Here is a 22,995-nt window from a genome sequence, read left to right as displayed (position 1 = left end):
TTCAAAACAAAATTAGAAATTTTCTTTTAAATTTTTTCATTACTAGTACAGAGGAATAACAAAAAATTCAAAAGAAAATTTCTTATTTTATTTTGAAATTATGTTTTAGATTATTATCTCTATTTATTTTAAGATTTCACAAATGAAGAAATGTTAACAATAATTTCTAGTTTTTGTATAAAGAAAATTTTAAATTTTATTCACAATTGCTATTAACCAAAAATGGTAAATTAAATTACAAATAATGTTTATCATTATGTAAGTTATTTTTTAAGGTAAGGGATTGTGAAATGCCCCATGTGAAGGCAGAAAGGTAAATTGATCACGTGCGTGCTATACTTTTTCAAAATTACTCATCAAACTGATTAAAGGCAACTTACTCACATAAATTCAGCGTGCCAAATCTTTCTAATGCAATAACACTCCGAGCACTTTCCCTTTCTCAATTATGGCAGGCGCAGCGCATCGTAATACCGAGAATGACGATCAAGAGATTTCTGAAGAGTATTTGAACGAAAATGACGTGCTCGTCGAAGTTGGCGATGATGGCGATCTACCCATGGACGAGGACGATAGTGAAGACATGGAGCACACAGGACAAGAGGGTGAGGATGTTGAACCAATGGGTGACGTTGTACACGAAGACAACTCCGTTCAGCACTTCCCGGAGCATGGGAAATCAGTGTTCGCGATCTCTATGCATCCAACTCAGCCTATAGCAGTGTCCGGCGGTGAAGATGACTTCGGCTATCTGTGGAACGTGCAGACCGGCGAAACTATTGTAAAACTTACTGGACATACCGATAGTGTGACAAGCACTGGATTTAGCGCGGATGGCGAACTTGTTTCGACGGGTGGAATGGACGGACACGTTAGGATTTGGCGACGCGTTGGGAAAGAAAACTGGACGGTTTGGGAGTTCTTAACCGACTTACAGGGACCGGACGAGGTCATGGTGAGACCTTCATTGAGATAATCGCAGCTTTTGTCATGAGTATTAACTTTATATTAGTGGTTAAGGTGGCATCCAAGAGGTGCTGTCCTGCTTGCCGGGTCAAATGATGGTACCGTTTGGTTATGGCAATGTAAGCAGCATATTTAATTTTGGTTTTTCACACTTGTAAATCTCATATTAAATAATCATCATAATGCAGTACCCTCTGGCAACACGATGCAAGTATTCGCAGGCCACACCGGTCCCGTGCAATGCGGAGAGTTCACTCCTGACGGTAATAAAACTTCCTTCACTATTCCTGGCTGACTATATGCTAACATGGATTGGCTCAGGTAAACGAATAATAACTGCCGACGGCGAAGGCACGCTCATCTTCTGGGACCCTCGTTCCCCTGCACCCGTGTTCAAGCTCTCCTCATCCGACGCGCGCTTCAACCTTGACGGCATCACCTCTCTCTCAGTCAACTCCGCATCTACTCTTGCTGTCGTTGGTGGTGTTTCCGGAGGCGTGCGCGTTGTAAGCTTAAGCAAGGGAGACGTCGTTGGAGGACTGGAAGGTCACAAGGAAGGAGAAAGTGTCGAAGCAGTTCAATTTCTTGACCTAGCAGGTGCTGGAGCGGGAAGCGGTGTTGTCGTCACGGGTGGTACAGACGGTAAAGCGTGCATCTGGGACTTATCTACTATGCGACTACGGACAACGTTAGAACATGAGGTGAGCCTCGCTCTCCGTGTTCCCCTTCCATATACATGCACACAGATGCAGATGCTAAACCAAAACTAAATTTAAATCTGTTCTAGGACGCAATCACTTCACTTCTCGCACATCCATCACCCAAAAACCACCTCATCACATCCAGTTCAGCTGACAAGACTCTCCGAACATGGGATGCCCGAACGGGCAAACTATTGAAAGAACATAAAGGTCACTCTGGTCCGGTTCTTGGTGCTGCACTCGGCTTGGCTGGCTCGGTAGTTGTTAGTGCTGGTGATGATGGCGTTTGTCTTGTATTCGAAACGGAATAGATTTATCTTTCCTTAGGAGTATTGTATATCCCTAGCTCTGCTCACTTTTCGTATTTCTGTCAGATATTGCTTCAGTGTATCTCCTGAGGACAATGATTGTATGAATGACAAGCTCGGGTTTCACAACTCAAGTTTCTGCTAGACATCATTCTGGAAAAGTAACGTATACAGAAACAGGACGATGTTACATTATTCCTCATATATAATCATGTATAAATAATGCATAAATCTGTTATACACATATATGTCTTCCTTCTTCAAATCAGATCACCCTCCCCGAAATCCTCCACACACATAAAATTTCCATTACCTCATATCCCATTCTCCCCAAACCTGATTATTCGGCAAAGCAGTCACAGGCGTTGTCGTATTACCAATCGGTGTCGTCTTAACAAGTTCCAACAGCTCAATGCTCTGTCCATGTACGTCATGTTTCTTCCCCCTTCTCGCCATAAGTATTGGCACACTATCCAGCGTCGTCCCCTGATCATCACCGCTAACAACTGATGCATTATCAGATTGCACGGCACCGGAGTTGGAATTAGGATTTGAGAACCCGGCATTGAGAAGTCGTACGTCGGAACCTTCGATAACTTGTACAAGTTGTCCCGTTGCCTTGTGTCGAACCTCGACAAAGTCCGTGCTGAAGAGTAGGATGTGGGATTGTCGTTCCGCGAAGCGGACGGCTTTGAATTCCCATCTGACAATCGCGGCGTCCCGACGTGGGAGACCGTGTCGATCAATGTAACAGGCGAAGTCTACGAGGTGAAGAGTTGTAAGGTCAACGGACTTATCCTGGTAAGAGGCCAAGGGTGGCACTGCTAACCTTCGTATATAACCATATTTTCATCTCTATCAACGCGAGCCAGACCCAAAGGCTTCGAGTCGTCGCACCGTTCTTTCAAGCCAGCAACTTTCGAGTCCGAAGAGGCATTTGTGAAATCCGGCACAACCAACATCGCAGAACTAGACAAGCTACAAAGAAGAAGATGGAGAACACACAATGTCAGGAGTAAAGAGTGATCAGAATACACAGAAATTCTCACTTGGTTGGGTCTACGATTGTTATGCCTTTATCGCCCGCGACAGCAATCGTCTTTGATAGCATGGTCATCTCATTAGCTGACCGTGGCACGTAGAAAGGCTGCACGAATATGAGCTTCTACACCGAAAGAAACACAGACATAAATAAACACATACATTCCCGAATGGCCTGAATGACGACGATTTACCAGGACGCGAGCGCGAAATGGTTGGTTGTTGGGCAGCTTCAAACGTATGCACAGTAGTCTGCCTAAAGCTCTTTGAAGCATATGCAACTACACTCCGGTCTCAGTGACATACTTTGAACAAAAAGCAGAGGAAACTAACCGATAGTACGATCTCTAACAAAGCCAACTTTCGCTAAGATGACGTTATCTTGTCCAGATATCTTCTCTACAGACGCATCGAGCGCGTTTGGCGGGGAGTTATCCTGGCTTACACGCGCCATGATATCCATCGAGTAGGAAAGCAAAAGTGCATCAGTATGAATTATTATCTTATTGTGCTGTTGCAGCGCAGCAATGAAAGAGGCATTTTGGAAGCTGAGGACACGTCGGAAGTCTAGGCCAATCGTATATCAGTTGGGAATTGCGCAGATCAGTTCAAAGGACTCACTCGGTTCTCCTCTCATGCATACGTAAACACCGCCTTCGGTGCCAACAATGAAAAAGTTCTTCCCTCCGCTGACTATAAGATAGCAAAATTAGTTGGAAAGAAAGGCAGCGGCCAGGTAGACGAACCAAAAGTGGCTGCAGCGGTGATAGCTCCCGTAAAAAGCTCCGTAGACGACAGAGGTATTCGTGGACTTCGTACACGGAACACACCATCATCAATTGTACTTGGCGCGAACCACTAAATGCAACAAGGATAACCGATAAAGTCAGTGTATCATTCATTTCAATGTCATTTCATGGCGTACTTTATTGGCGTCTTGCCTGGCCTGGTGAATCGCCATCGTCTCCGTCAGGACATCGCGCCACTTCCGACGAGCAGCCTCAGTATTGGTATATAGCGTATAGCGACGCGATGCTTTCGCTGCCGCATGGTATATAGTAAATGGGTATTGTTGGCGTGTCTGGTATCGTAGGCTATCAAGGAGGCCGCCCTCCTCAGACCTATCTTTCCGGTTTTCCGACGGTTGATCAAATTGACCGAGTCGAAGATATTCAAGAGGGATCGGCTGACAAAGAATCGTTCAGTTGATAGGTACGTTGGAACAAAGAGGGCTACTCTTACTCGTGAAACAACTTCATATCTTACGCTGCCTGGCCGTTTATGTTCACGGGTAATTAATACTGTAGATAATCAATAAGGAAAGTTGCGACAGAGTGAATGGGAAGCGACGTACAATAGTGATCGAGAAGAACGACAAAGAAATCATTCCAGCCGTGCCAATCAATCTCAGACCGCAATCTTCTTGCAAGAGTCTGCGAGTGGACCAATGTCCGGCTTTCGTCCTGTTCGTCAAGGTCCTAAATATCAAAGACAAAAATAAGCTAGTGATCTATTCGTGAAGTGAGAAACACTGTTTACGATGATTTCGCCACTCCTGAATCGCAAATTCTCCATCACGTTCCAGAACTTGACTTTGCTCTCCGCTGCCTCGATACCAGGCTGTGTGCTCTTCACGAAGTCACCCAGTATATTGGTTATCAGCGGCAATGACTCCCTATCCGGATGTTCGTCGTCCGTTTTCTTCAAGAGAGTCTCGAGAAGTAGGGATAGCCGTGGGAGGCGAGTAACGGGACGAGAGATGAAAGTAACAAGATCGCGTTTACGGATACGTGGATCTTGTGCAACATCCTGGAGAAACTTGGTATAGGCGGGGTTGCGTTTGATCTCTGTGCGATGACGGGCCTCAGCAAGAGGGTAGTGTTTAATATATTCTTCATACGCTGGCTGAAATTGAAGGACAGCTAGTGAAGAACAAGTTGTCAAAGGTAATGATACTTCATGATCTGTTCAAGACTTACTTTCAAGGATAATATCTGATACACTCTGGATAAGAGGATGTTGATCTCGCTGTCGCGCAAAGAGAGAACCTAGCATGCGTTGATGATACGAGAGCACGTCGCTAATATTCCAGAAGACATTATGAATGTAATCTTCCGCTTGACCATCTTTGAAAGCATTACTCGATCGTAACGGATCGACGATGACCTAAGGCAACATCAGTGGGTGGTCTCCAATCAGCAAATTAAGGATTATACGCATACATCGAAGACAACCTCGAGGTCGCGAACATAATCTCTCTCAGATTTGAAAATCTCGAACAGTATGGATTGACGCTGAACCTCCTTTTCGCCGAGAGCTTCACGCGCAGTCTCGGGTACTAGCAGATGCCATTCTTCATTATTGGGTGGAAGCTCTCCTTTTTGGAATCTAGTCAATCCTTCCTCGGACTCCAACCTGTTGGATTCGAGTACGTTTAATCAGCATGACAAGGTTACATGTTGAACCAGACGCAAAACTAATAGAGTAAAAAGAGAAAGAAAGCGTACGTCAAATTTGATAACTCCTCCGTTAGTGCATCCGTAGAATCCTAGCGAATTTGATAAATACAGATGACCGGAATAAAGCGCAGATCAAGTGAGGGGATCAAATTAAGCGTATTTTAGTACTTGCCTGGGACTGCAGTGATGGAGCATAGGAGGAACGCGTATCAGTTCGCTGGAGTGTCAATGCGGGTCCAACGTCGCTTATAGATTGGTGTGGCAATCGTCGCAGACTTGATGGGGCGTGTGCACGCTGAGACAGGCTGCGATGGAGCTCTGGTTCGGGAAAGGCGATGCTTCCTCCACTCAAGTCAAACGAGCTTGTAGCAGAAGCTGTTCCTCCCGCGTAGCTCGCTGGTCGTTGCATGTTACTCCCTATGGAGCCGTGCCGATGCACGCCATATCCATTCTGTGTTTGTTGTGCATAATAATTGGCAGACGGGTTTGGTGAATTCGGCGAATAAGGATTCGCAAAATAGTCTTCATCGCTGTGTCCATTAGATCGGGCTGCATTTGGTGTTAGTTCACCACCGTTTCCGTATCCATATCCATAATTGTGTCTGTTATAGTCGTATCCTTCGTAATAGTCGTTGTCTGCATTATATTGAGCATTCGCGGCTTCAGCATACTGCACCCAATTCATTGGCGGTGCTGGATACAGCAGGGCATTATGTGACCCCGACCCCGAGCTTGTTCCATTCGAAGCCGCGTTCATGATTTGAGGCTTTGGTGGGAGTGGCGGAGGCCGTTCATGTCCCTCAGTCGGATTGGGCAGCGGTCGCGTCGGGATTGCGACATGTGGCTGCGGACGACCGGGATGGTTGTAGTTGTAGTAGGACATGGGAGTGTATTGTTAAGAGATGGCGAGCATTGACGGAAGTACGCAGCTCTGGTGCACTGCAGTCGAGTCGAGAGATGCACTGCTATGGCCGAGATTGGAGATTAGGTATGAGTGCGATGACGTAATTAAATACGGGATGCTCGCTCGAAAAGTCATCTTAATATGCCCAAGCCTGCAGACTAATATTAATTTGAAAATTCATCTTCCAGCTATGAATGCTTAATACTCGCTAAAATAAATGACGTAGAAGAATGCGGCATGTTACATTGACCTCGTAGATTTCCAGTGCCATTTATTGGACCCTTTGGCACCCGGTAAACTTAAAATAAGACGCATACACTCGCTGTCGGGTTTCCTCAGGCACATCGATCCGCAACCATAGCAGCGAGTGCAACCAGTTCACTTCACACTATAAAGCTAGAGGAAGGCGTTGATGATTTCCCTAGTACACCACTGTTGTCTTTGGGACAGCAATTCAGCCAGGCGCTTGTATTGACGTTACCCATCAGGGCAATCACTTCTGACTTTTCAGTCAACCTCATGTCCTTGTTTGCTAATGCAGAGGGTGGCTCGTTCTCTTATACGCTCACTCCACCTTGCTCAAGCCAATTCAGCCTCTCTGAATCATCTACGCAACATGCTATCTATTTATGAGTTCAACGAAGACAAGAATATTTGGCTTGCAAAGCCTTTTGCAATCGCAAAGGATGCACCCCCTGCACCATCATTGGTCCAGATCCTTACGTGGAATGTCGACTTCATGGAACAAGGAGTGGACGAACGGCTCGAATGTGTCCTTGAACACGTACAGTACGATGTTTTCAAGTGTCCGAATCACGAAGCACCAGCGCCTTGCGTTATCCTCCTGCAGGAAGTAAAAGCGGACGCATTGATTGATGTGCTTCTCTGCAACGAATGGGTGCGGTCTCATTTCCACGTCACGCCAGCCTCCAATGAGGACGACTGGCCGTACAGTTCATACTATGGCAACATCACTCTGGTTGCAAAAGGAATACCTGTTGCGGCCGTGTCAAGCCTGGACTTTGCTAATTCTATCATGGGCCGTACTGCACTGATGGTGGATGTGCTACTGACCCCGCGTGGGACACCCGACACGAACACGGACATAGTCGGAGGCGACGGCGCTTCTGGTGCTCTAAAAATTCGCATCGCGAATGTGCATCTGGAATCTTTGCCATTGGGCGCTGCAATGCGTCCGCAGCAGCTCAAGCTCGTTGCCGACGCGCTGCAGGAGCCCGGGCTTGATGGAGGGTTTGTTTGCGGAGATATGAATGCAATCACGGAACGGGAGCAAGAAAAGAATTACTCCAAGGAGGTGGGGCTCGATGATGCATATGTCGGAGCCAATAATGATGGTCATACATGGGGAAATTACCAGACCGAGTACCCACCTGGGAGACTGGATAAAGTGCTTTATACACCCGGGAGAAATCTGACCGTTGAGAATCCCCAGCGGATTGGCGTCGGACTGAAGACGAAGGACGGACTGTGGGCAAGTGATCACTATGGTTTGCTGACGTCGGCTTGGATTACGAGGAAATGATGGGAGGAAAGTTCGATGGTTTCGGCACACAAATTTCGCGTTGATACAGCTGATTTGTCTGACATCATACGTCCTCGTCAATTTCACACATTGGCACAAGCAACCGTCCAGGTTCATTCTTGCTGGTTTGCATAGTCATACCCGTCTGTGTCTTAGAAACACACGCAAAAGCTGGCACTGCTTGTCGTCACCTTTTTTTTAGAATGGATTTGAGGTATTTCCGCAGTCACTCTTGGGTGCAAAACGCCAAGTTTTCGAGCATGATAGCGGCTTCCATAAGCGGTAGGTCCCTCGGCAAGCGCCATACAAAAACCCACGCGTCATCTCGTTCGACTCTTTTCCCCAGGCAACCACTCATCCCCGTCTTCCTCGACCGACTGCTGTCTCACATACACTCTCCCATCGCTCACTACTTCCACTAATCCAAAGCCATGCAGTTCCGTTTAGCCTCTATTTTCGCGCTTGCCGCTGCTATCGGCGTCAGCGCTCAGCAGCTTCACATCGATACCCCGTACGTCGTTGCTAAGCACATCACAACACACTTCTGCCACTAACAGCTGTGCTTGCATCTTTGTGTTCTCTTCTGTAACATCTCTGGCGATATGTATATAGGAGCAATGTCGTCCAGTGCCTGCCTCAGCTTCTCACTTGGGGTGGAGGAACTGGTGGGTTTTTCGGTTCCTTATCGCTCAAGTTGAATTTGAACTGATTTCTTGATTTTCAGGCCCATGGTTCGTTGTACGTATCCCTTTGAATGACTAGAAAATAGGGTGCCTATCATACTCACATGGCTTTGAAACTGTTTTGAATCTGACAGAGGTAAATATCATTTATGAGTTTTCACATTTGCGATGATCTTTTCTGAGCATTTCTTTGCAGCGTGCTTCCTGGCGGCCAACCTGGTGCTGCTGCGCTCATTGACTTCGGTCAGCAGTCCGGCACGCAGTTGACTTGGGTCGTCAACATTGCTGCAGGTGTGTGAAAAGGGTGACAACACAGTGAAAATGTTGATTAATTAATCTTTCCTAATAAGGCACGTCTATTGGTCTTACTGTCCGTGATCAAACTGGTGCTACTGCCGAATCCGCTCCTTTCAACATTGGTTCGAGCAGTACGTCTTTTGCCATGAGTTGACGAATAATCCTTTGTTAAAATTAACTTGTGATGTAGGCGACAGCAGCTGTGTTGGACAGCCCATTTCTACTGTCTCAGGTTCCTCAACTGGTGCTGCTACTGGTGCAAGCACTGCTTCAGGTGGTGCGACTACTACTGGGTCTTCGTCTGGTTCGACCACCTCGGGTGGCTCTAACAGCGCCACTGGTACCACGACGAGACCATCATCGTGAGTCCTTTCTTCACCAGGGCTTTATTATGTTTCTAATTATAGTTTAGCACTGGAAGCGGCACCGGAACTGCTTCAGGAGCGGCGACCTCCTCCAGCGGCGCTGCGAGACCTTTCGCAGAAATCGGATCTGCTGGTCTTATTGGTGCTGTCATCGCTGCAATTTTCGTTTAATTTCCCGAAGATTCGGTGCTAATGCGTGCAATGATTTGCGACACTGTGGATTGTCCAAAAGATATGAGGGCATGACGAATGGACTCTAACGCTTGGTTTTCTGTCTTTTATACTTTGAACACTCCATCCCAACTATCCCTGCCGGAGCGACTCGTCCTAGCTCGTTCTTTCTCTGTCTTACCATTGCGGAACGATAGTTTCTCTCTTGATTCGTAGCTCGAACCTTTACTTACTTTGTCTTTTTATATTTTGAATTTCACTCATCTTTCTAAACATTGGGTCTCGAGGTCTTACGTGAATTGTTTGTTGTATGGCCTCGCGCCTGCTAGTTCGATTTTGTTTGTTCTAGACTCTCGTTAATGGATGTTTGCGATTTTCTGCTCGGAGATGAAGTGGGATTAGTTCCACTTTTAGTTCGGCGGCGGATAAGTGCTGCGCATTGATGGAATATGCTAGTAAGTGACTGTTCCTTTTTCGTACTAGCATGATATCATCGAGTTAAAAATAACCTTGTACGCCTCATGTTCAGCGCATTGCAAAATTGCAAAATTGCATTCGCTCTATATACACATGACTTATATTGCTCTTAGTTGAAAGGACAATGTGTATGAGGCGAGATGGCACAATGATTCTATCGCTAAATAATAATAATAAAGTATGAGGCTGCAAAGGTAGGTTGTATCAAAATAGCTCTGTCTATATTGCTGTACTTTTAGTACAGCCAGGTTAATTAGATATGACCTCACGTGCATCCGGTCTCCTTTTAAGTATCTCTGATAACCTCTATTCCTACAGTCTGAGTATGTGAAGCAGGTCGAGACAAGGCTGATCCTTCCAATCTGGGGGGAAAGCAATATTTGTTGTGTACTGTTTGTTGTTCGTTTCGCTCCATTAGGCACTCATTTAAACTCCGCCGTTTCGTTTTATCAGAATTTTCGCGTTGAAGTTTTTCTTTATCCGTTCGTCCGCTTCAGCTGCAGTGTCTCCGCTCGCGTTCCGCGTGCCATTGGGCTCTGGTACAGCAGATTCTTATTTTAAGTATAGCGGCCGGGATCGACAAGCCTCCTTAATCGCTCTGATCACGCTTGATTCACGTCGATACAGAGTTTCATGATGTGGCAACATGAATAAATTGTTGATAGTCTTCAAGTGTCTGGGACTGCGTCTTGCATATTAGGATTTGTTAGAGTTCGTGATAGATTTCGTTTGGGTATGAAATATCTGCCTCAAGATAACAGCCAGCATTTGTTTTCCTAGGGACCAGTAAGTGGCGTGTAATGAAACGTGCTTGTGTTGCCAGACGTGACTGCATATACATTTAGCAAAATTCCAATTTTTATTACTCCTCATCACTGCACTTGTATTATATGCAAAGTTATCACAGTTATGATGAGTTTCCTCAGTCTCCTCCTTTGCACTGCCTGTGACTGCCAAGTGTATTTATGTGGTTGTGGTTCACTGGTTCGCGTGAGAGTCACGTGTGAGTGACGGAACGTGTCGCTATCGCGTCCTCGAACCTCAGATGAGAGTGTAGCTCTTATTCGCTGACCACCATGGCGCTTGTCGGGAGAAGCCCCGTCAAGGTCACGGCTGCGCCATCAACAGCTCCCCAAGAGGCTATGGCTGCCTCTCTTCAGGCGCATATCGACGAGCTAGTCCAGAAGAATCGAACATGCGAACACACCATACGGCGTCTTCAGCAGACATTAGCCGAAGAAAAGGAGCGTGGTATCGAAGTCGTCTCTCGACTTAAAGCTGCTTCACAACAAGAACGCGAGGAATGGCGCGAAGGGTGTGACTCGTTACTTGCAAGCCACCGGATTGTGCATCTGCGTACTCGCATCGAGCTTGATAAGGAGCGTATGAACGTGCTACTGGAGAAGGAGGAGAATAGGAGAGAACGGATTAATATTCTCCATCGTGACTATAGGCTCACTCTTTTCCAAGCAAAGGAGTCAGAGCTTGAGGCCAAGATTGGTTCCTTGGAAGATGCACTGGAGGAACTGACAGAGGAACACGAGCAAGACGGGCAGGAGTATATGGAGAGGATCGGTTCTCTGGAGAAAGAACTACAGAAGGCAGAGAAACTGCGCAAAGAGTCCATCTCACGATTAAAAGCTAGAGAAGCTGAGTTTTCATCTTTACAGGTTCGTTCTTACCGTTGTAATCTGTATACATGTATAAATGAACTATTTTTGGTTTTTGAACTGTAGTCTGAGGTCGCTACACTACGAAAAGAGAACACAGCAATGAAAGCTTCGTCTGAATCAACTTCCGTGAACTTGGAGCGGACATCACTCCAACTTGAAGGCGCAAAGACGAATATAACTGAATTGGAAAGTGCGAATGCTGAACTCAAGCGGACCAACGTAGATCTCAAACGCCAGTTGGATAGGTGGCAAAGCCTTGAAACGAAGGGTGGTGCTGAAGTGGAAGAGATGCGGAAACGAAGGATCGAACTGGAGGTCCAAGTGAAGGAACTGCAGAGCAGAGTGAAAGAGCTGGACAAGTCCGACAGCGACAGCACGAAGGCACTGGAGAAAGAGAAGAAAAAGGTCGAGAAACTGAAAAGAGAGAATGACCGGATGGCTGTTAGTTTCATTTTGATTTCCGTTAAGTTTGCCATTGACACTCGTTACTTCGCACAGGAGGTTACGGAGGAGGCGCAGTCAATTGCAAAGAAAGCCCAGGATGAATACGATGAAGCCGCTAAGCAACTGCGTGTAGCCCAAAGGCTCATTGAGAAACTTCAAAGTGAGAAGCTGTCGAAAGATCATAAGAAGAAGGTGAATATTTTCGCTGGGATGTACATAACTTAGCTGATAACCTAGCTTATTTGTTCTTATAGGGTCGACCGGCTCAACCCATCGATGTACAGGCTGCAGAAGTCGAACCGGAGAGCGTCGAACCATCGGAGCGGGAAGTTGAAAAGTCCCTGACACAGGCTCCCAAGTCTCGGGTTCGCCCTCGACCTGCTGCTAAGGGAAAGGTATCAGATAAAGAACTGGAGTCCACTGAAGAAGAGCCTGAGGTATCTAACGAGCAGGATGACGAGGATGAAGACCAACAGCCGAAACGTACAGGCAAGGGCAAAGTTCGAGCACAAAGCGAGAATTCTAATGCGGTGAAGAAACGCAAGAACAAGCCGCCTGTTGAACCTGAACAAGACGAAGAATCCGAAGGGAGAGATGATGAAGAGAATTCAAGAAGAAAGCGAAGGGGAAAGAAAAAGGCAGATGCCCTCTCGAGTGATTCGGAGGACGACTCTAAGAAGCGAGCTAAGAGCAATTCGAACAAACGCGACAAGGTAGCTGACAGCGACGAAGATTCATCACGCAAGCCGGATACTACCAAGCGTCGGGCAAAATCGAAAGATAGCCAGGTGCACGATGCAGGAACCCGAAGTTCGAGTCAACCAAAGGCTCGAAAGCCAAGCTCAAGTCAAGGTACTCGAACAAATAACGTAGATAATTCAGGAGAAATGGATGTTCAGCCAAAGAAGAAGGTAAAGAAACTATTCTCGTCCACTCAACCAGAGACGTTCCAATGGGATATTCTTCCGAAGGTAAGCACTGGTCTTTAGTATCATGAATGACTCTGAAGCGCTGTGTAGGGCGAGGGTTTTGGAGGGTTAGAAATTCCGACTCAGTTATCTCCTGTGAAGGAGACGGACACAGTACCGACACGTTCAGTGTTCGGTAAAGTAGGCTCTGCATTTGGGCTCAGATAGTTTTTGGGATGCTGCTTGTATTTTGTCTTATTTTATTTTTTGTCTGTATTTGTGGATGTGTGTTGAACTGTGTTGGCATCACCGGGAAGTTCGAGGCGTGGGAGATTACTTCTTTTATCAGTCGACCATTTTCCTTGACTCGAGCACAAGCGGCTTCACTCCTTACCATCATCATCTATGCTTTCATGAGCAACTACGACATCGACGGCGAGGCGGACTCGCTTTTCGGGTCGCCGCCTCCATCTCCTGGGCCAGGAAATAAAAGAGGTGGGTCACCAACGCTCGCGCTGCCAGGCAGCCCAAGCTCGACCTTCGTGTCGTTGCCAAAAAATGTGGGGACCATTGCACTTCCTGGTTCCCATAACATATCTGAACTTTCAGTCAGTCTACCAGCGTCTCCTCCAGGACCGCGGCCCACTCAGTCGGTGCAGCCGTGTCATCGCCAATACCGTTTCGCAGAGTGGATTGGACCAAGGGCCGTCTCTTTACCTGCCGACGATCTTCGGAACGCTAAGCCTCGTAAAAAGAAGAGGAAGGTCAAGTCTGCCTCCTCCTCGCAGAATGCAATTAGGCCAGCTATGTCGCTCCCGGAGACTAGTAAGCCGCTTCCGCCGAACTTTTTGAGGAATCAGCAGGCATTGCTTGGGTTAGCGGGTCTTGTTGGAAGGGTCAATCCAGCGCATTTATCTCCTCAAGGCAGTCGGGGATCAACTGCGGAGAATCCGATAATAGTGGAGGAGTCATCGTTGCCTGAAAAGGCATGCTCCTGGAAGGCTCGTCAACCAAGCGTTTCGATGACAAATAGTCAAGCGATTGCGGATACACTGGTTTCTCAGGGCAACATATTTCCTGTCCTACGCTCACTCATGCCGTACTTTGGATTGAGCACCGACGTCGGGTGTTGTACTGCCAATAGTCAGCAGCAATACCGAGTCCATGAACCGGATCGCACTTCGTCCGTCCCTGCTCCGCCGTTGAAGAGACGGAAACTCAACTCCGTCCCGGCTGGCGCAAAGGACTGGGATGTCCCATATCCATTTCCTCCTAACGAAGGACCGCCAGGTTACCTCGAATCGTGGCAGAAGAAGCGAGGAAAGAAATTGATGATGCAACTTGTTTCCTTGGTACGTGACGCAGTCCAGAAGGCAGCAGCAAAGTCCTCTGCACATGATTCGGTAGGAACTGAGGTGCAGAGAGAGCCGGATAGTCCGCCGAGCCAGCGACCTTTGTCAGAAATGAACGATTCAACTACGTTCGCCGCGCAAGGAGCATTCAACTCTCCCGTCTCGTTTACTTCATCTCCGTTCGACCAGGACGCTTTATTCCCCGATTTTTCATCCTCAACCCACTATGGCGTGGAGCAACCAGTAAACTTTGCTTCTAATTTCGACTCGCTTTTGGGAGCCGTGAATGACGCTCTTAATGATCCAAACGTGCAACTCGCTGGCAACGACTTGGCTGCGATGACCTCGATCGGATATCCGTCCACGACTTCATCGTCTCCTACATTAACGCCTTCAACCGGACTTTCTACTCCATGCGGATTGACTCGACCATCGACGGTGGAGAATAAAGAAAATGCCTACCTCTTTCAGTTGGACGACTTCAATTTTGACGACATTCCAATTGATCCTGCTCTTTTGAAGTTTTCGTGGTCCAATCCCCCTTCATCAGAGCCAATCACGACAACGGAGACTCTAGTGGGTGGTGCTCTGGCTCCTTCTGAAGCTGACCCTGTCGCGCCTGTGGCCGCCCCAGAAACGAAGTCAGATTTGATACCCACAGATGATCCAATGAACACGGCTTATTTTGACCTAGGTTTGTGGCAGACCATTGTCGAGAATCCGGATTTGTTTTCATCTATATTTTCAGCCAACCCAACGCCTGTCGAGTCATCACCATTCACTTCTGGAGATACATCGATGCCCGAATCGCAAGACCATCACTTCTCTTCCGTTCTTGCCCAAGATTCACCAGCACCTCCTCCGAACGTTCAAGCCTCTTGTTCGTCGCGGAACCAGAGTGCGGACAAGCCCGTTGCGAAGAAGGCGGATCGCGAGGATGTGCTAAGACGAGCTCGAATCCGGCGCGAACAGCTGGCTGCTGAGATAGCGCGTGCCAAAATAGAGTTGTGGGAGACAACCATTGAGCAAGGTGTTCTGACTCACCTCTCGAAAGATAAGGAACTCGCCGCGAAGGATTGATAGGCGTTTCGTTCAGTCTCATCATGTTAGACAAATGAATATATATCAGCAACGGCTGTAATGGTTCTTTTCTTCTTTATTCAACCTTCATGAAAGTTTCAGTTACTTTTCAATCTGTATAAGCAATGACAGATACCATTAGTTTAGAAAGTCTTTCCCACTCCATATTCGAAGCGATTATCCTTTAATGTAGACTTGCATGTAGCACCTTCCAGTCGCTTGTCTATTATAACGATTTACGATGCCGACTAAACGACTAGATGGTCCAGCGCTTGTCTTCAATTCTGAACTGGAGAATCTGTTTAGTCTAACAACTATATTCCATTGATATTTAATTTACTACATGTCATTATCAAGGTGTGCGAGAAGAGATGCATGCAATACTACATTATGTACCCTGTTTCCTACACTCTTGCATCCGTTCGCTAGTGCTGTTCCTTGCACACTATTCCTTAATGATCATTCTGATCACCGGTCTCCTGAGCGTCGGTCACGCTCACGCTCACGTTCGCCGTCGCCGCTATTTCTACTCCTCCTGTGCTTGTGCTTGTGCTTGCGCTGACCATCATCGGGAATAGATTCAGTTTCTGCTTCAGTATTCTTATACGTGCCTGTCAGTGTGCTGTTCCGTCTGTTATAAGTTCCCGTGAACTCGTCTGTTTTTGTGGTCGTGGAACGTCGCCTGTCAGCAGGAAGAGCAGCTTTATCTGATGAACGTCTCTTCGCCGTCACCCTGGCGGGTTGATCATCGTGGCAGTTCGGGCACGTGTCTTCGCATTTGCATGACACCTTGCACCCACCGCAGCCAGTAGAGCACTCGCATGAAGACATAATGGTCTCGTTATACAGGAGCGATTCGTGAAGTTCGTTTTTCTTCTAGCTGGTACGAGTTCGAGAATGATTAACGAATTGGCAAAGGAAGTTCTGAAAGATCGGTGCACTATTTATATCGTAGCCTACCTACTTTGCATAAGATAGCACAGGAGTATGTATGTCATTTACTTTGCTATGTTATTCTATTGATGGGATCACATATCCATGACGTTTGTCGTAATCATACGGAAGGTGCCGACCAATATTGAGCAATGTAAAGTGCAATGGTCGTAATGCAAGCCCGAATATAATATACTTTGCACTATCGATTACCATATTAGCATATGGCGATCGCCGGCTTGGCGTACGTGCATTATTGATGCATCATTGTATGTTACGATTTACTTACTATGATGAACGTGGAATAGGACAGGTTTGAAATGAGTACTGCAGGTATGTGGTGGCAAAACTTGTTGAAATTGCCACCCCTAGAAAAGGTAATCGTATTTGTAAAAGATTTGCATACCATATTGAGCAAAGAATCAGTCCATTCAATCAAGTTATATTCCATTGACCTTTAATTTATTATATGTGCTTATCAATGAATGCAAGGAGATGCAGGCAACACTACACAATGTGCATTATGTAGTATGTACTCTGTTTCATACACCCCTGTATCTAGTCACCAGCATCGTTCCTTGCACACTATTGTTCTATGATTATTCTCGTCACCCCGACTCACCTGGGCCTCTGCTACTCTCGCCTGTTGTCTAGCGTCGGTCGCCGCCACTGCCACCGCCTTGTCTGCGCCTGCGCCTACGTTGTTCGTCATCAGGAATAGATTCAGTGTCTTGTTGAGTATTCTTATAAGTGCCGGTCAGTGTCTTGTCTTGTCTGTTATAAGTTCCCGTGAACTCGTCTGTAGTTGTAGTCGTGGAACGTCGCCTGTTAGTTGGAAGAGAAGATCTATCTGATGTACGTCTCGCTTCCGACGCCCTGGCGGGTTGATCATGGCAGTTCGGGCAAGTGTCTTCGCATTTGCATGACACCTTGCACCCGCCGCAGCCAGTAGAGCACTCGCATGAAGACATAATGGTCTCGTTATATAGGAGCGATTCGTGAAATTCGTGAAGTTCCTGTGCTGGAAGTTCGAAACAGATTAGAGAATTGACGAAGGAATCCTTGAAGAACAGTGCACTATTTATATTGTAGCCCAGCTACTTTACATAGGATGGCATAAGAGTATGTATACCATGTTATTCTATTGATGACATCAGGTATTCATGATGATTATCGTAATTATACGGAAGGTGCTGGGCAATATTGAACAACGTAAAGTGTGCACTGTTCGTAATGCAAGTGTAAATAAAATATACTTTGCACTATCGATTGCCGTACTAACATATAGCAATCACTGGCTTGGCGTACATGCGTTATTGACGCATCATTGCATGTTACGATCCACTTACTAAGATGTACATGGAATAGGAGATGTTTGCAGGTTTGAAATGAGCGTTAATGTCGTACTTTCTTAAGATAGCTAGTATTTTGCGAATCTGGAGAATGTGGGAGATTTTCCGATACAAACAAGCGCGTCTATAATGGTGATGGTAAAAACTGTGCCGTACTCCGTCTCCTCGAGACTTTCGTAGTTACTGTGGCATGAGCAAAATTAAGAAATATTGCTGCTTGCTTGCCTCTTACTTCAAGTTACTGTTGATCTTTATTTTGACAGAGTTCACATGGGTCAATTGATTATTAGGTAATAGATAAGATAAGCAGTACAACAAGGGAAGGCGGCCAAGTCACCATACAGTGATGTCAACTCTATAGTAACTACCGACAACCTGACTGCGTGAAGAAACTAAATACCTGCATTCATTGAATACCTTTGCTATTGTTATTTCGTCTACAACACCGGCTTCTTTGCCGTAGTAACTATGCAGTCGTTAATCAATGCTCAACTGGCCACGCAAGCCTTCCGTCAAGCACGCAGCGCTACACAGTCCTCGTTCATACTCTCACTTTCCCGGCAACCTGAAGTGCTCTCTCCTTATTCTGGTTGGATAAATCATGCTCGACAGCATACGCAGACTCGTAGCTTTCATACATCGCGAAGCGTCCAGGATTTCCATTTCGACACGCACCATTTCGTGCAGCGCTTAGAACGCGAGGGACTAAACCGCGCACAGGCCGAAGGAATCATGACTGCGATGGCGGAGGTTATTGATGAGAGTATACGCAATATTACGAGTAATATGGTTACGAAACCGGAGCAGGAGAAGGTATGCCTTTCCGTTTACGTTCTAGTTTGGGCACTGGGTTCAGCTTTCCATTTCTCGTTCCCCATCTTTTCATTTCTACTTTGTGTTCGTGGAAATGTACTCGTGGCTGAACTGGTTTCTTCCACAATGTAGCATCAATACACCCAAAAGGTGGACTTCGCGCAATTAAAGTCCGAGCTACAAATGATGGAAAAGAACGATTTATCGATGATGAAAGCAGAGAACGACCGACTTGTAACAGACCTCGAACGACTCAAGCAGCGTTTGCGCGAAGAGATTACGCGTACGCAGGCTGGTGTGAGGCTTGATCTTAATCTTGAGAAAGGTCTGTTCTTGCATCTTTCGACAGTCCTCGATTGATGTCTAAAGGCGAATGGCTATAGGCCGGATGCGCGAGGCGTCTTCTGGACAAGAACTCAAGATTAAGGAAGTCGATACACGTATTGAGCGGGAGATAGCTGAGTTACGCACGGCTATCCAGGCTTCGAAGGTAATGTCCATTCCACTCTATTGGGGTGGTCAATGTTGATGCATATCACGTTGCTAATTCATTGCTTGCGACTCCTCTAGGCTGTCACTCTTCAATACCTTGTTGGTTTCGGTACGTTTATTAGCATTCCTGTCCTATGCTTAGACTTTTCGCTGATACACTTTGGTTATCTATCGTAGTGACAGGATGTTCCGCTCTCCTCATGGCGTACTTGCGTTTTCGTTTATAGTGCACATTGCATATTACCTTCGTGCATTCATACCATTACTTACTCGCAGAGCTACTTCTCCACCGTCACCCCATACGTGACCTTTAGACTAGCATTCCAGGAAGCTTTTACAGAACAGATTATACAAATTCGTATTTGTAATGACCAAGAAAGATAGATCAATACATAACTGACCAAGATATACCCTCCTGAACACGTAGGTACAACAAACTGAACCTAAAATAAACCAGGGACAAGAAACAAACAGGGATAATATTACTGTAATAACGGAGAGAGCAGTATTCGATTTTTTTCGAAATGGACTGGAGTGGAGCATCAAGTGCAGACGAGGAAAGGAAAATCAAATAATAACTCATATATCATAATTACTACAATACCAATGCGTGATTGTGCAAGTGTAAAGTGGAGGTGGGCGCATCAAAGGATACTTGAGGAAGAGCGCCGTCAGGATGTTTTATCTAATTTTTGCTTCGTACGGCGCGTTTTCTGTTCGAGCTCCTGGCGAGTCATGCGTGTACCCAGGATGACATCCCAGTGAATGAAGAATGGTTGAGCAAAGTTGCTTTTGATGCCGATAATCTGGGAAAGTAAAATAAAATAAAATAAAATAAAACATTTGTCAAATGCTTCATGGAAAAAGAAAATCAGAAGGAAAAGCGTACCTGGTGATGAATATCATGATAATCCGCATTATTTCCAAAGAACACTTGAAGCGGGTCAAGTGGGAGGCGGTACCCGCAGTGATCATCAATTGTTTTCATAACAGCGAATGCAAAAAGGAAGACTCCTTGACGGATAGTCATCAATGACAAGGAATGCGCAACTGCTGTACCGATAGTGTCGAACATGAGACCTTCAAGGGGGTGATTGTAGAGAGCGCCGTATGCGTAGGGGACGTAGAGACGGTGATGCCAGGAGTGGAAGTTACGGTAGAGAAATTTGTTGACGTGGAAGGCGCGGTGCCAGAAGTATTGCCAGGTGTCGATGCAGAGCCTGTGCACGGCATTAGAGTGGTTAGAGTTCGGTGTGATAGTTAGATGAGTTAATATAGGGAATTAGGACTTACATTGCGAAGAAAAGCTGCGCAGTGGGGATAGCCCACCAGTACGCGAACCAGACGGATGCAGGTCCGTAGGCACGTAAGAACTTCAGTGCTGTCGTCTCACCAAGCAAGAGTTTCGCAGAGAAAACAACACCATGTCTGATGGACACGAGATCCGTGAGGAAGCTTGTCCCCTCGTCGGAGGAATCAAGCCACCAATACCCCAGCGCGGTCTGGATAATCTGCTGAAACACAACCCAGGAGAAACAGCTCCAGCGCGAAACGAGGTTCCGAGCTTTCACCTCGGCGGACTCGTGTATCCGGTACTTATGAAGCGCGGTAGAATCAACTGAGTCTAGGACATGGAAGAAAAGGGAGTAGACCCAGTATGTAGCGACGGGTGAGATGAGGGAGAGGACCTCGTCTGATACAGACTCGAGGATTGTCGGTTTCGAGGTGAAGTAGAAGGGCGGTGCGGAGTGGACATAGTGGTATAACCCCGCGTCGTCTGAGAAAAATGGGATTTCTGTCGTGTTCATCATCTTGCTGGGCCTGAGCGTCGAAAACTAGGGTCTAGTAGGGTGAGGCCACCGCAACTAGGACGTGGGGAGATTCGGAATGGAGCGTAGCTCTTCATTGAAAAGTGTGTGAGCGGCACGTGAGTACCCGATGTATTGAATTGTCGGAATTGAATTATTTATCAGATAAGATGGCATTACTCATTTCCGATGTCTCTCGCTCGCCGTTTCTCCTTGGCTTGGAATGTGAACACTGCAATCGTTCCATGCTGATATTTGGCATTCAGCTTGAACAAGTCATTATTTTGGTTATTAATGTTCTTTTTTTCTATATTATTTCGTGTTGTGCGCACGTCTTACATTCTTTTTTTTTCAAGTCCTCTCTGATACCATAATTTTCGTACATTACATTTTATTCCAGTTCAATACGAAGGTAAATAGACATTAAGATCCTCAGAGCCATACTCAATTACCACACGCGTTTCGCTTCCGCCTTAGCCTCAGCAGCAATCCCTATCCTCTCCGACTCTTCCATCAATTTCTGTTCCATTGCCTCTTGCTCCTCCCGAGACGCGCCACTCTTCGAAGCAGCTTCCTTCATCTTGTTCAATTTAGCCTTGTGAGCTCTGTAGCGCTCGTCGGTGCCAAAGATGAAGTCAAGGTAGCGGAAGGAGGATGCGAAGTTGTCCATGAATGCCATGTGGTGGTAGTCGTGGTGTTCTGCGCCTGCCCAGAAGGGGAAGATGTGTTGCAGGGACCAAGGGAAATCTGAAGTGCGATTAGTCAAAACGATATTGGGATATTTTTGCAGGACAAAGTCGTACCGTAACCACTGTGCGCATCAATAGCCTGGAAAAGACGAAGCGTCACCCATGCATAAACTGTAACGATATGCAACGACTGCGTGAAGTAGCAATACAACAACGGTCCGCAGAGCGTGCCCATTCCCAAGACTAGCACCTCTATCGGATGCGCGTACTCTGCAGCAAGACCGAAGGGTGCTGAGTATTTGTGATGAATTTTATGGATGTGTTTGTAGAGAGGGCCGTAGTGCATGCATTGATGTGCGCAGTAGTGGAAGAAGTCTTCGAAGATGAAGAAGAGTGCGACTTGGCCGAACATCGTGCGCCATGATGGGAATGGGACTTGCCAGGTGGAGAGGCCGAAGTATTCTGCGAGTGGGTGGAAGAGCCATATCTATATTAAATATGTACGTATTAGACACTAACATTCATACCGAGAACTGTGTCGGAAACAGACCTGAGGAAGCTCAATAGTAAAATGCGAGAACAAAACAAGCTTCGTGCATTCCCATTCATCAAGTGCCGTAGGGAGCTTGTTAGGCTGCAGCTTCCACCTCCGGAAGTACGGAATAGAATCAACGATGATCCAGGGTATGCACCGTCCGAAGTAAACAATTTCATGGAGTAGGAAGGACATTACACCCGTTGCAATTGCTGGATCGTTGAATAATAGGTACCATTGTGCCCATTTGAGCTCTAACCAACTCAGTGATGTGAAATCGACGTTTGCGTAGAGGAATTCGGAGGCGTAGTATACGGGAGCGGTGACGTTCGACATTTTTTTAATCTTTTGCTGCCCGAAGAGAAGAGAAACACAGAAAGAGAGCAAGCGGATAGACAGAAAAGACGGCTCCTGAGTATTTGTAGTTGATCGCAGGTGAAAAAGTCAGGAGATCCCAACCAAGTTTTGTAAAGTACCGTGTGAGCCATGGGTTGACCCGATGCCGTTTCAGTAAAACTAATTTTGCATCGACCCACTTCCATTCGCACTGTTTTTCGGGAGACCCGAGTTTATCCGGAAATTGATGATCTAGCCGTTGTTAATTTAATCACGCTTCCTCATTGCCTTTGGAGTTGCAGCAGGAGAATGAAAGCTGTTTTCCTTTGCTTCTTTGTAACACAGAGTCCATGGTCTTGACAATGACATTGACATGTGTTTAGTAAATTGTGACCAAGAAAGACGAATAAAGTTTCGGCGTTTTGCGGCTTCCAAATTATATTATGCGTGGCACGTGCACGCTAGACCGTGAGAACTCAAGGAACAAAGCGAGACAATTCCATCTTACAGCATTTTCATTGGAGGGGGGTAGTGAGAGGTAAGGAGCAATGAGGATAAGTGAGTGTATTTACACTAGAAGCAGAAATCCATTCTGAGACCTGGAAATTTGTCTCAGAATATATTTTCAGACAATCAAGAGTACACCATAATATCCTCTAGAGCTA

General features: G+C 46.4%; 7 protein-coding genes across 7 annotated transcripts; 3 read left to right on the top strand and 4 right to left on the bottom strand.

Moving 5' to 3' along the window:
- Window positions 1–418: 418 nt before the first annotated feature.
- On the top strand, window positions 419–2,087 carry FOMMEDRAFT_165352 (WD40 repeat-like protein). Its single transcript, XM_007262797.1, has 5 exons — window positions 419–955; window positions 1,013–1,085; window positions 1,155–1,229; window positions 1,288–1,667; window positions 1,754–2,087. Exons 1-5 carry the CDS (start codon window positions 449–451, stop codon window positions 1,976–1,978), a joined length of 1,260 nt encoding a protein of 419 aa, XP_007262859.1. The 5' UTR covers window positions 419–448; the 3' UTR covers window positions 1,979–2,087.
- A 176-nt stretch (window positions 2,088–2,263) lies between these two features.
- FOMMEDRAFT_17102 (uncharacterized protein) lies at window positions 2,264–6,292 on the bottom strand. Its single transcript, XM_007262796.1, has 15 exons — window positions 5,648–6,292; window positions 5,524–5,564; window positions 5,239–5,431; window positions 4,996–5,182; window positions 4,556–4,938; window positions 4,371–4,494; window positions 4,259–4,317; window positions 3,942–4,202; window positions 3,763–3,874; window positions 3,638–3,709; window positions 3,350–3,583; window positions 3,179–3,297; window positions 3,025–3,122; window positions 2,805–2,953; window positions 2,264–2,736 (listed from the first exon to the last, which is right to left on the bottom strand). Exons 1-15 carry the CDS (start codon window positions 6,230–6,232, stop codon window positions 2,285–2,287), a joined length of 3,069 nt encoding a protein of 1,022 aa, XP_007262858.1. The 5' UTR covers window positions 6,233–6,292; the 3' UTR covers window positions 2,264–2,284.
- A 697-nt stretch (window positions 6,293–6,989) lies between these two features.
- On the top strand, window positions 6,990–9,819 carry FOMMEDRAFT_165350 (uncharacterized protein). The gene is made up of 11 exons (XM_007262795.1): window positions 6,990–7,887; window positions 7,972–8,033; window positions 8,125–8,204; window positions 8,269–8,284; window positions 8,360–8,433; window positions 8,535–8,587; window positions 8,647–8,660; window positions 8,800–8,896; window positions 8,956–9,033; window positions 9,093–9,264; window positions 9,315–9,819. The coding sequence occupies exons 1-11, from the start codon at window positions 6,996–6,998 to the stop codon at window positions 9,436–9,438; spliced, it is 1,662 nt and encodes a 553-aa protein (XP_007262857.1). The 5' UTR covers window positions 6,990–6,995; the 3' UTR covers window positions 9,439–9,819.
- Window positions 9,820–10,991: 1,172 nt separating this feature from the next.
- Window positions 10,992–12,875, top strand: FOMMEDRAFT_102441 (uncharacterized protein; the record flags this gene model as incomplete). The annotated part of the gene is made up of 4 exons (XM_007262794.1): window positions 10,992–11,585; window positions 11,652–12,029; window positions 12,087–12,224; window positions 12,287–12,875. Coding segments are annotated over 4 exons (1,698 nt in total), but the record flags the coding sequence as incomplete, so codon positions are not given.
- Window positions 12,876–15,515: 2,640 nt separating this feature from the next.
- FOMMEDRAFT_25831 (uncharacterized protein) lies at window positions 15,516–16,203 on the bottom strand (the record flags this gene model as incomplete). Its single annotated transcript, XM_007262793.1, has 2 exons — window positions 15,516–15,595; window positions 15,879–16,203. 2 exons carry the CDS (start codon window positions 16,201–16,203, stop codon window positions 15,516–15,518), a joined length of 405 nt encoding a protein of 134 aa, XP_007262855.1.
- Window positions 16,204–18,116: 1,913 nt separating this feature from the next.
- Window positions 18,117–20,823, bottom strand: FOMMEDRAFT_17099 (uncharacterized protein). The gene is made up of 7 exons (XM_007262792.1): window positions 20,256–20,823; window positions 19,856–20,182; window positions 19,140–19,772; window positions 19,041–19,071; window positions 18,854–18,960; window positions 18,603–18,795; window positions 18,117–18,470 (listed from the first exon to the last, which is right to left on the bottom strand). Exons 1-3 carry the CDS (start codon window positions 20,771–20,773, stop codon window positions 19,634–19,636), a joined length of 984 nt encoding a protein of 327 aa, XP_007262854.1. The 5' UTR covers window positions 20,774–20,823; the 3' UTR covers window positions 18,117–18,470; window positions 18,603–18,795; window positions 18,854–18,960; window positions 19,041–19,071; window positions 19,140–19,633.
- Window positions 20,824–21,142: 319 nt separating this feature from the next.
- On the bottom strand, window positions 21,143–22,430 carry FOMMEDRAFT_117464 (C4-methyl sterol oxidase). Its single transcript, XM_007262791.1, has 3 exons — window positions 22,010–22,430; window positions 21,574–21,946; window positions 21,143–21,517 (listed from the first exon to the last, which is right to left on the bottom strand). Exons 1-3 carry the CDS (start codon window positions 22,328–22,330, stop codon window positions 21,219–21,221), a joined length of 993 nt encoding a protein of 330 aa, XP_007262853.1. The 5' UTR covers window positions 22,331–22,430; the 3' UTR covers window positions 21,143–21,218.
- Between the last annotated feature and the right edge of the window lie 565 nt (window positions 22,431–22,995).

Source organism: Fomitiporia mediterranea, assembly GCF_000271605.1.
Source record: "Fomitiporia mediterranea MF3/22 unplaced genomic scaffold FOMMEscaffold_2, whole genome shotgun sequence".
Lineage (NCBI taxonomy): Eukaryota > Fungi > Basidiomycota > Agaricomycetes > Hymenochaetales > Hymenochaetaceae > Fomitiporia > Fomitiporia mediterranea.
The sequence above is the reverse complement of the archived record's forward strand: the minus strand, read 5'-3'. Positions and strand labels throughout refer to the sequence as shown.

Bases quoted from the DNA above. Each gene is read 5' to 3' on its own strand.
- FOMMEDRAFT_165352 (XM_007262797.1), top strand. From the start codon at position 449: ATGGCAGGCGCAGCGCATCGTAATACCGAGAATGACGATCAAGAGATT. The intron at 1,086-1,154 runs GTAAGCAGCATA...ATCATAATGCAG, and splicing joins TACCGTTTGGTTATGGCAAT to TACCCTCTGGCAACACGATG. The intron at 1,668-1,753 runs GTGAGCCTCGCT...AATCTGTTCTAG, and splicing joins GGACAACGTTAGAACATGAG to GACGCAATCACTTCACTTCT.
- FOMMEDRAFT_17102 (XM_007262796.1), bottom strand. From the start codon at position 6,232: ATGAACGCGGCTTCGAATGGAACAAGCTCGGGGTCGGGGTCACATAAT. The intron at 5,565-5,647 runs GCAAGTACTAAA...CAAATTCGCTAG, and splicing joins CTCCATCACTGCAGTCCCAG to GATTCTACGGATGCACTAAC. The intron at 2,954-3,024 runs GTGAGAATTTCT...TCTTCTTTGTAG, and splicing joins ACAATCGTAGACCCAACCAA to CTTGTCTAGTTCTGCGATGT.
- FOMMEDRAFT_165350 (XM_007262795.1), top strand. From the start codon at position 6,996: ATGCTATCTATTTATGAGTTCAACGAAGACAAGAATATTTGGCTTGCA. The intron at 7,888-7,971 runs GTTTGCTGACGT...GCGTTGATACAG, and splicing joins GTGGGCAAGTGATCACTATG to CTGATTTGTCTGACATCATA. The intron at 8,434-8,534 runs GTACGTCGTTGC...ATATGTATATAG, and splicing joins CAGCTTCACATCGATACCCC to GAGCAATGTCGTCCAGTGCC.
- FOMMEDRAFT_17099 (XM_007262792.1), bottom strand. From the start codon at position 20,773: ATGATGAACACGACAGAAATCCCATTTTTCTCAGACGACGCGGGGTTA. The intron at 20,183-20,255 runs GTAAGTCCTAAT...TGCCGTGCACAG, and splicing joins GCGCAGCTTTTCTTCGCAAT to GCTCTGCATCGACACCTGGC. The intron at 19,773-19,855 runs CCAGGTACGCTT...TATTTTACTTTC, and splicing joins GATTATCATGATATTCATCA to CCAGATTATCGGCATCAAAA.
- FOMMEDRAFT_117464 (XM_007262791.1), bottom strand. From the start codon at position 22,330: ATGTCGAACGTCACCGCTCCCGTATACTACGCCTCCGAATTCCTCTAC. The intron at 21,947-22,009 runs GTCTGTTTCCGA...TATTTAATATAG, and splicing joins TTACTATTGAGCTTCCTCAG to ATATGGCTCTTCCACCCACT. The intron at 21,518-21,573 runs GTACGACTTTGT...ATCGCACTTCAG, and splicing joins TGATGCGCACAGTGGTTACG to ATTTCCCTTGGTCCCTGCAA.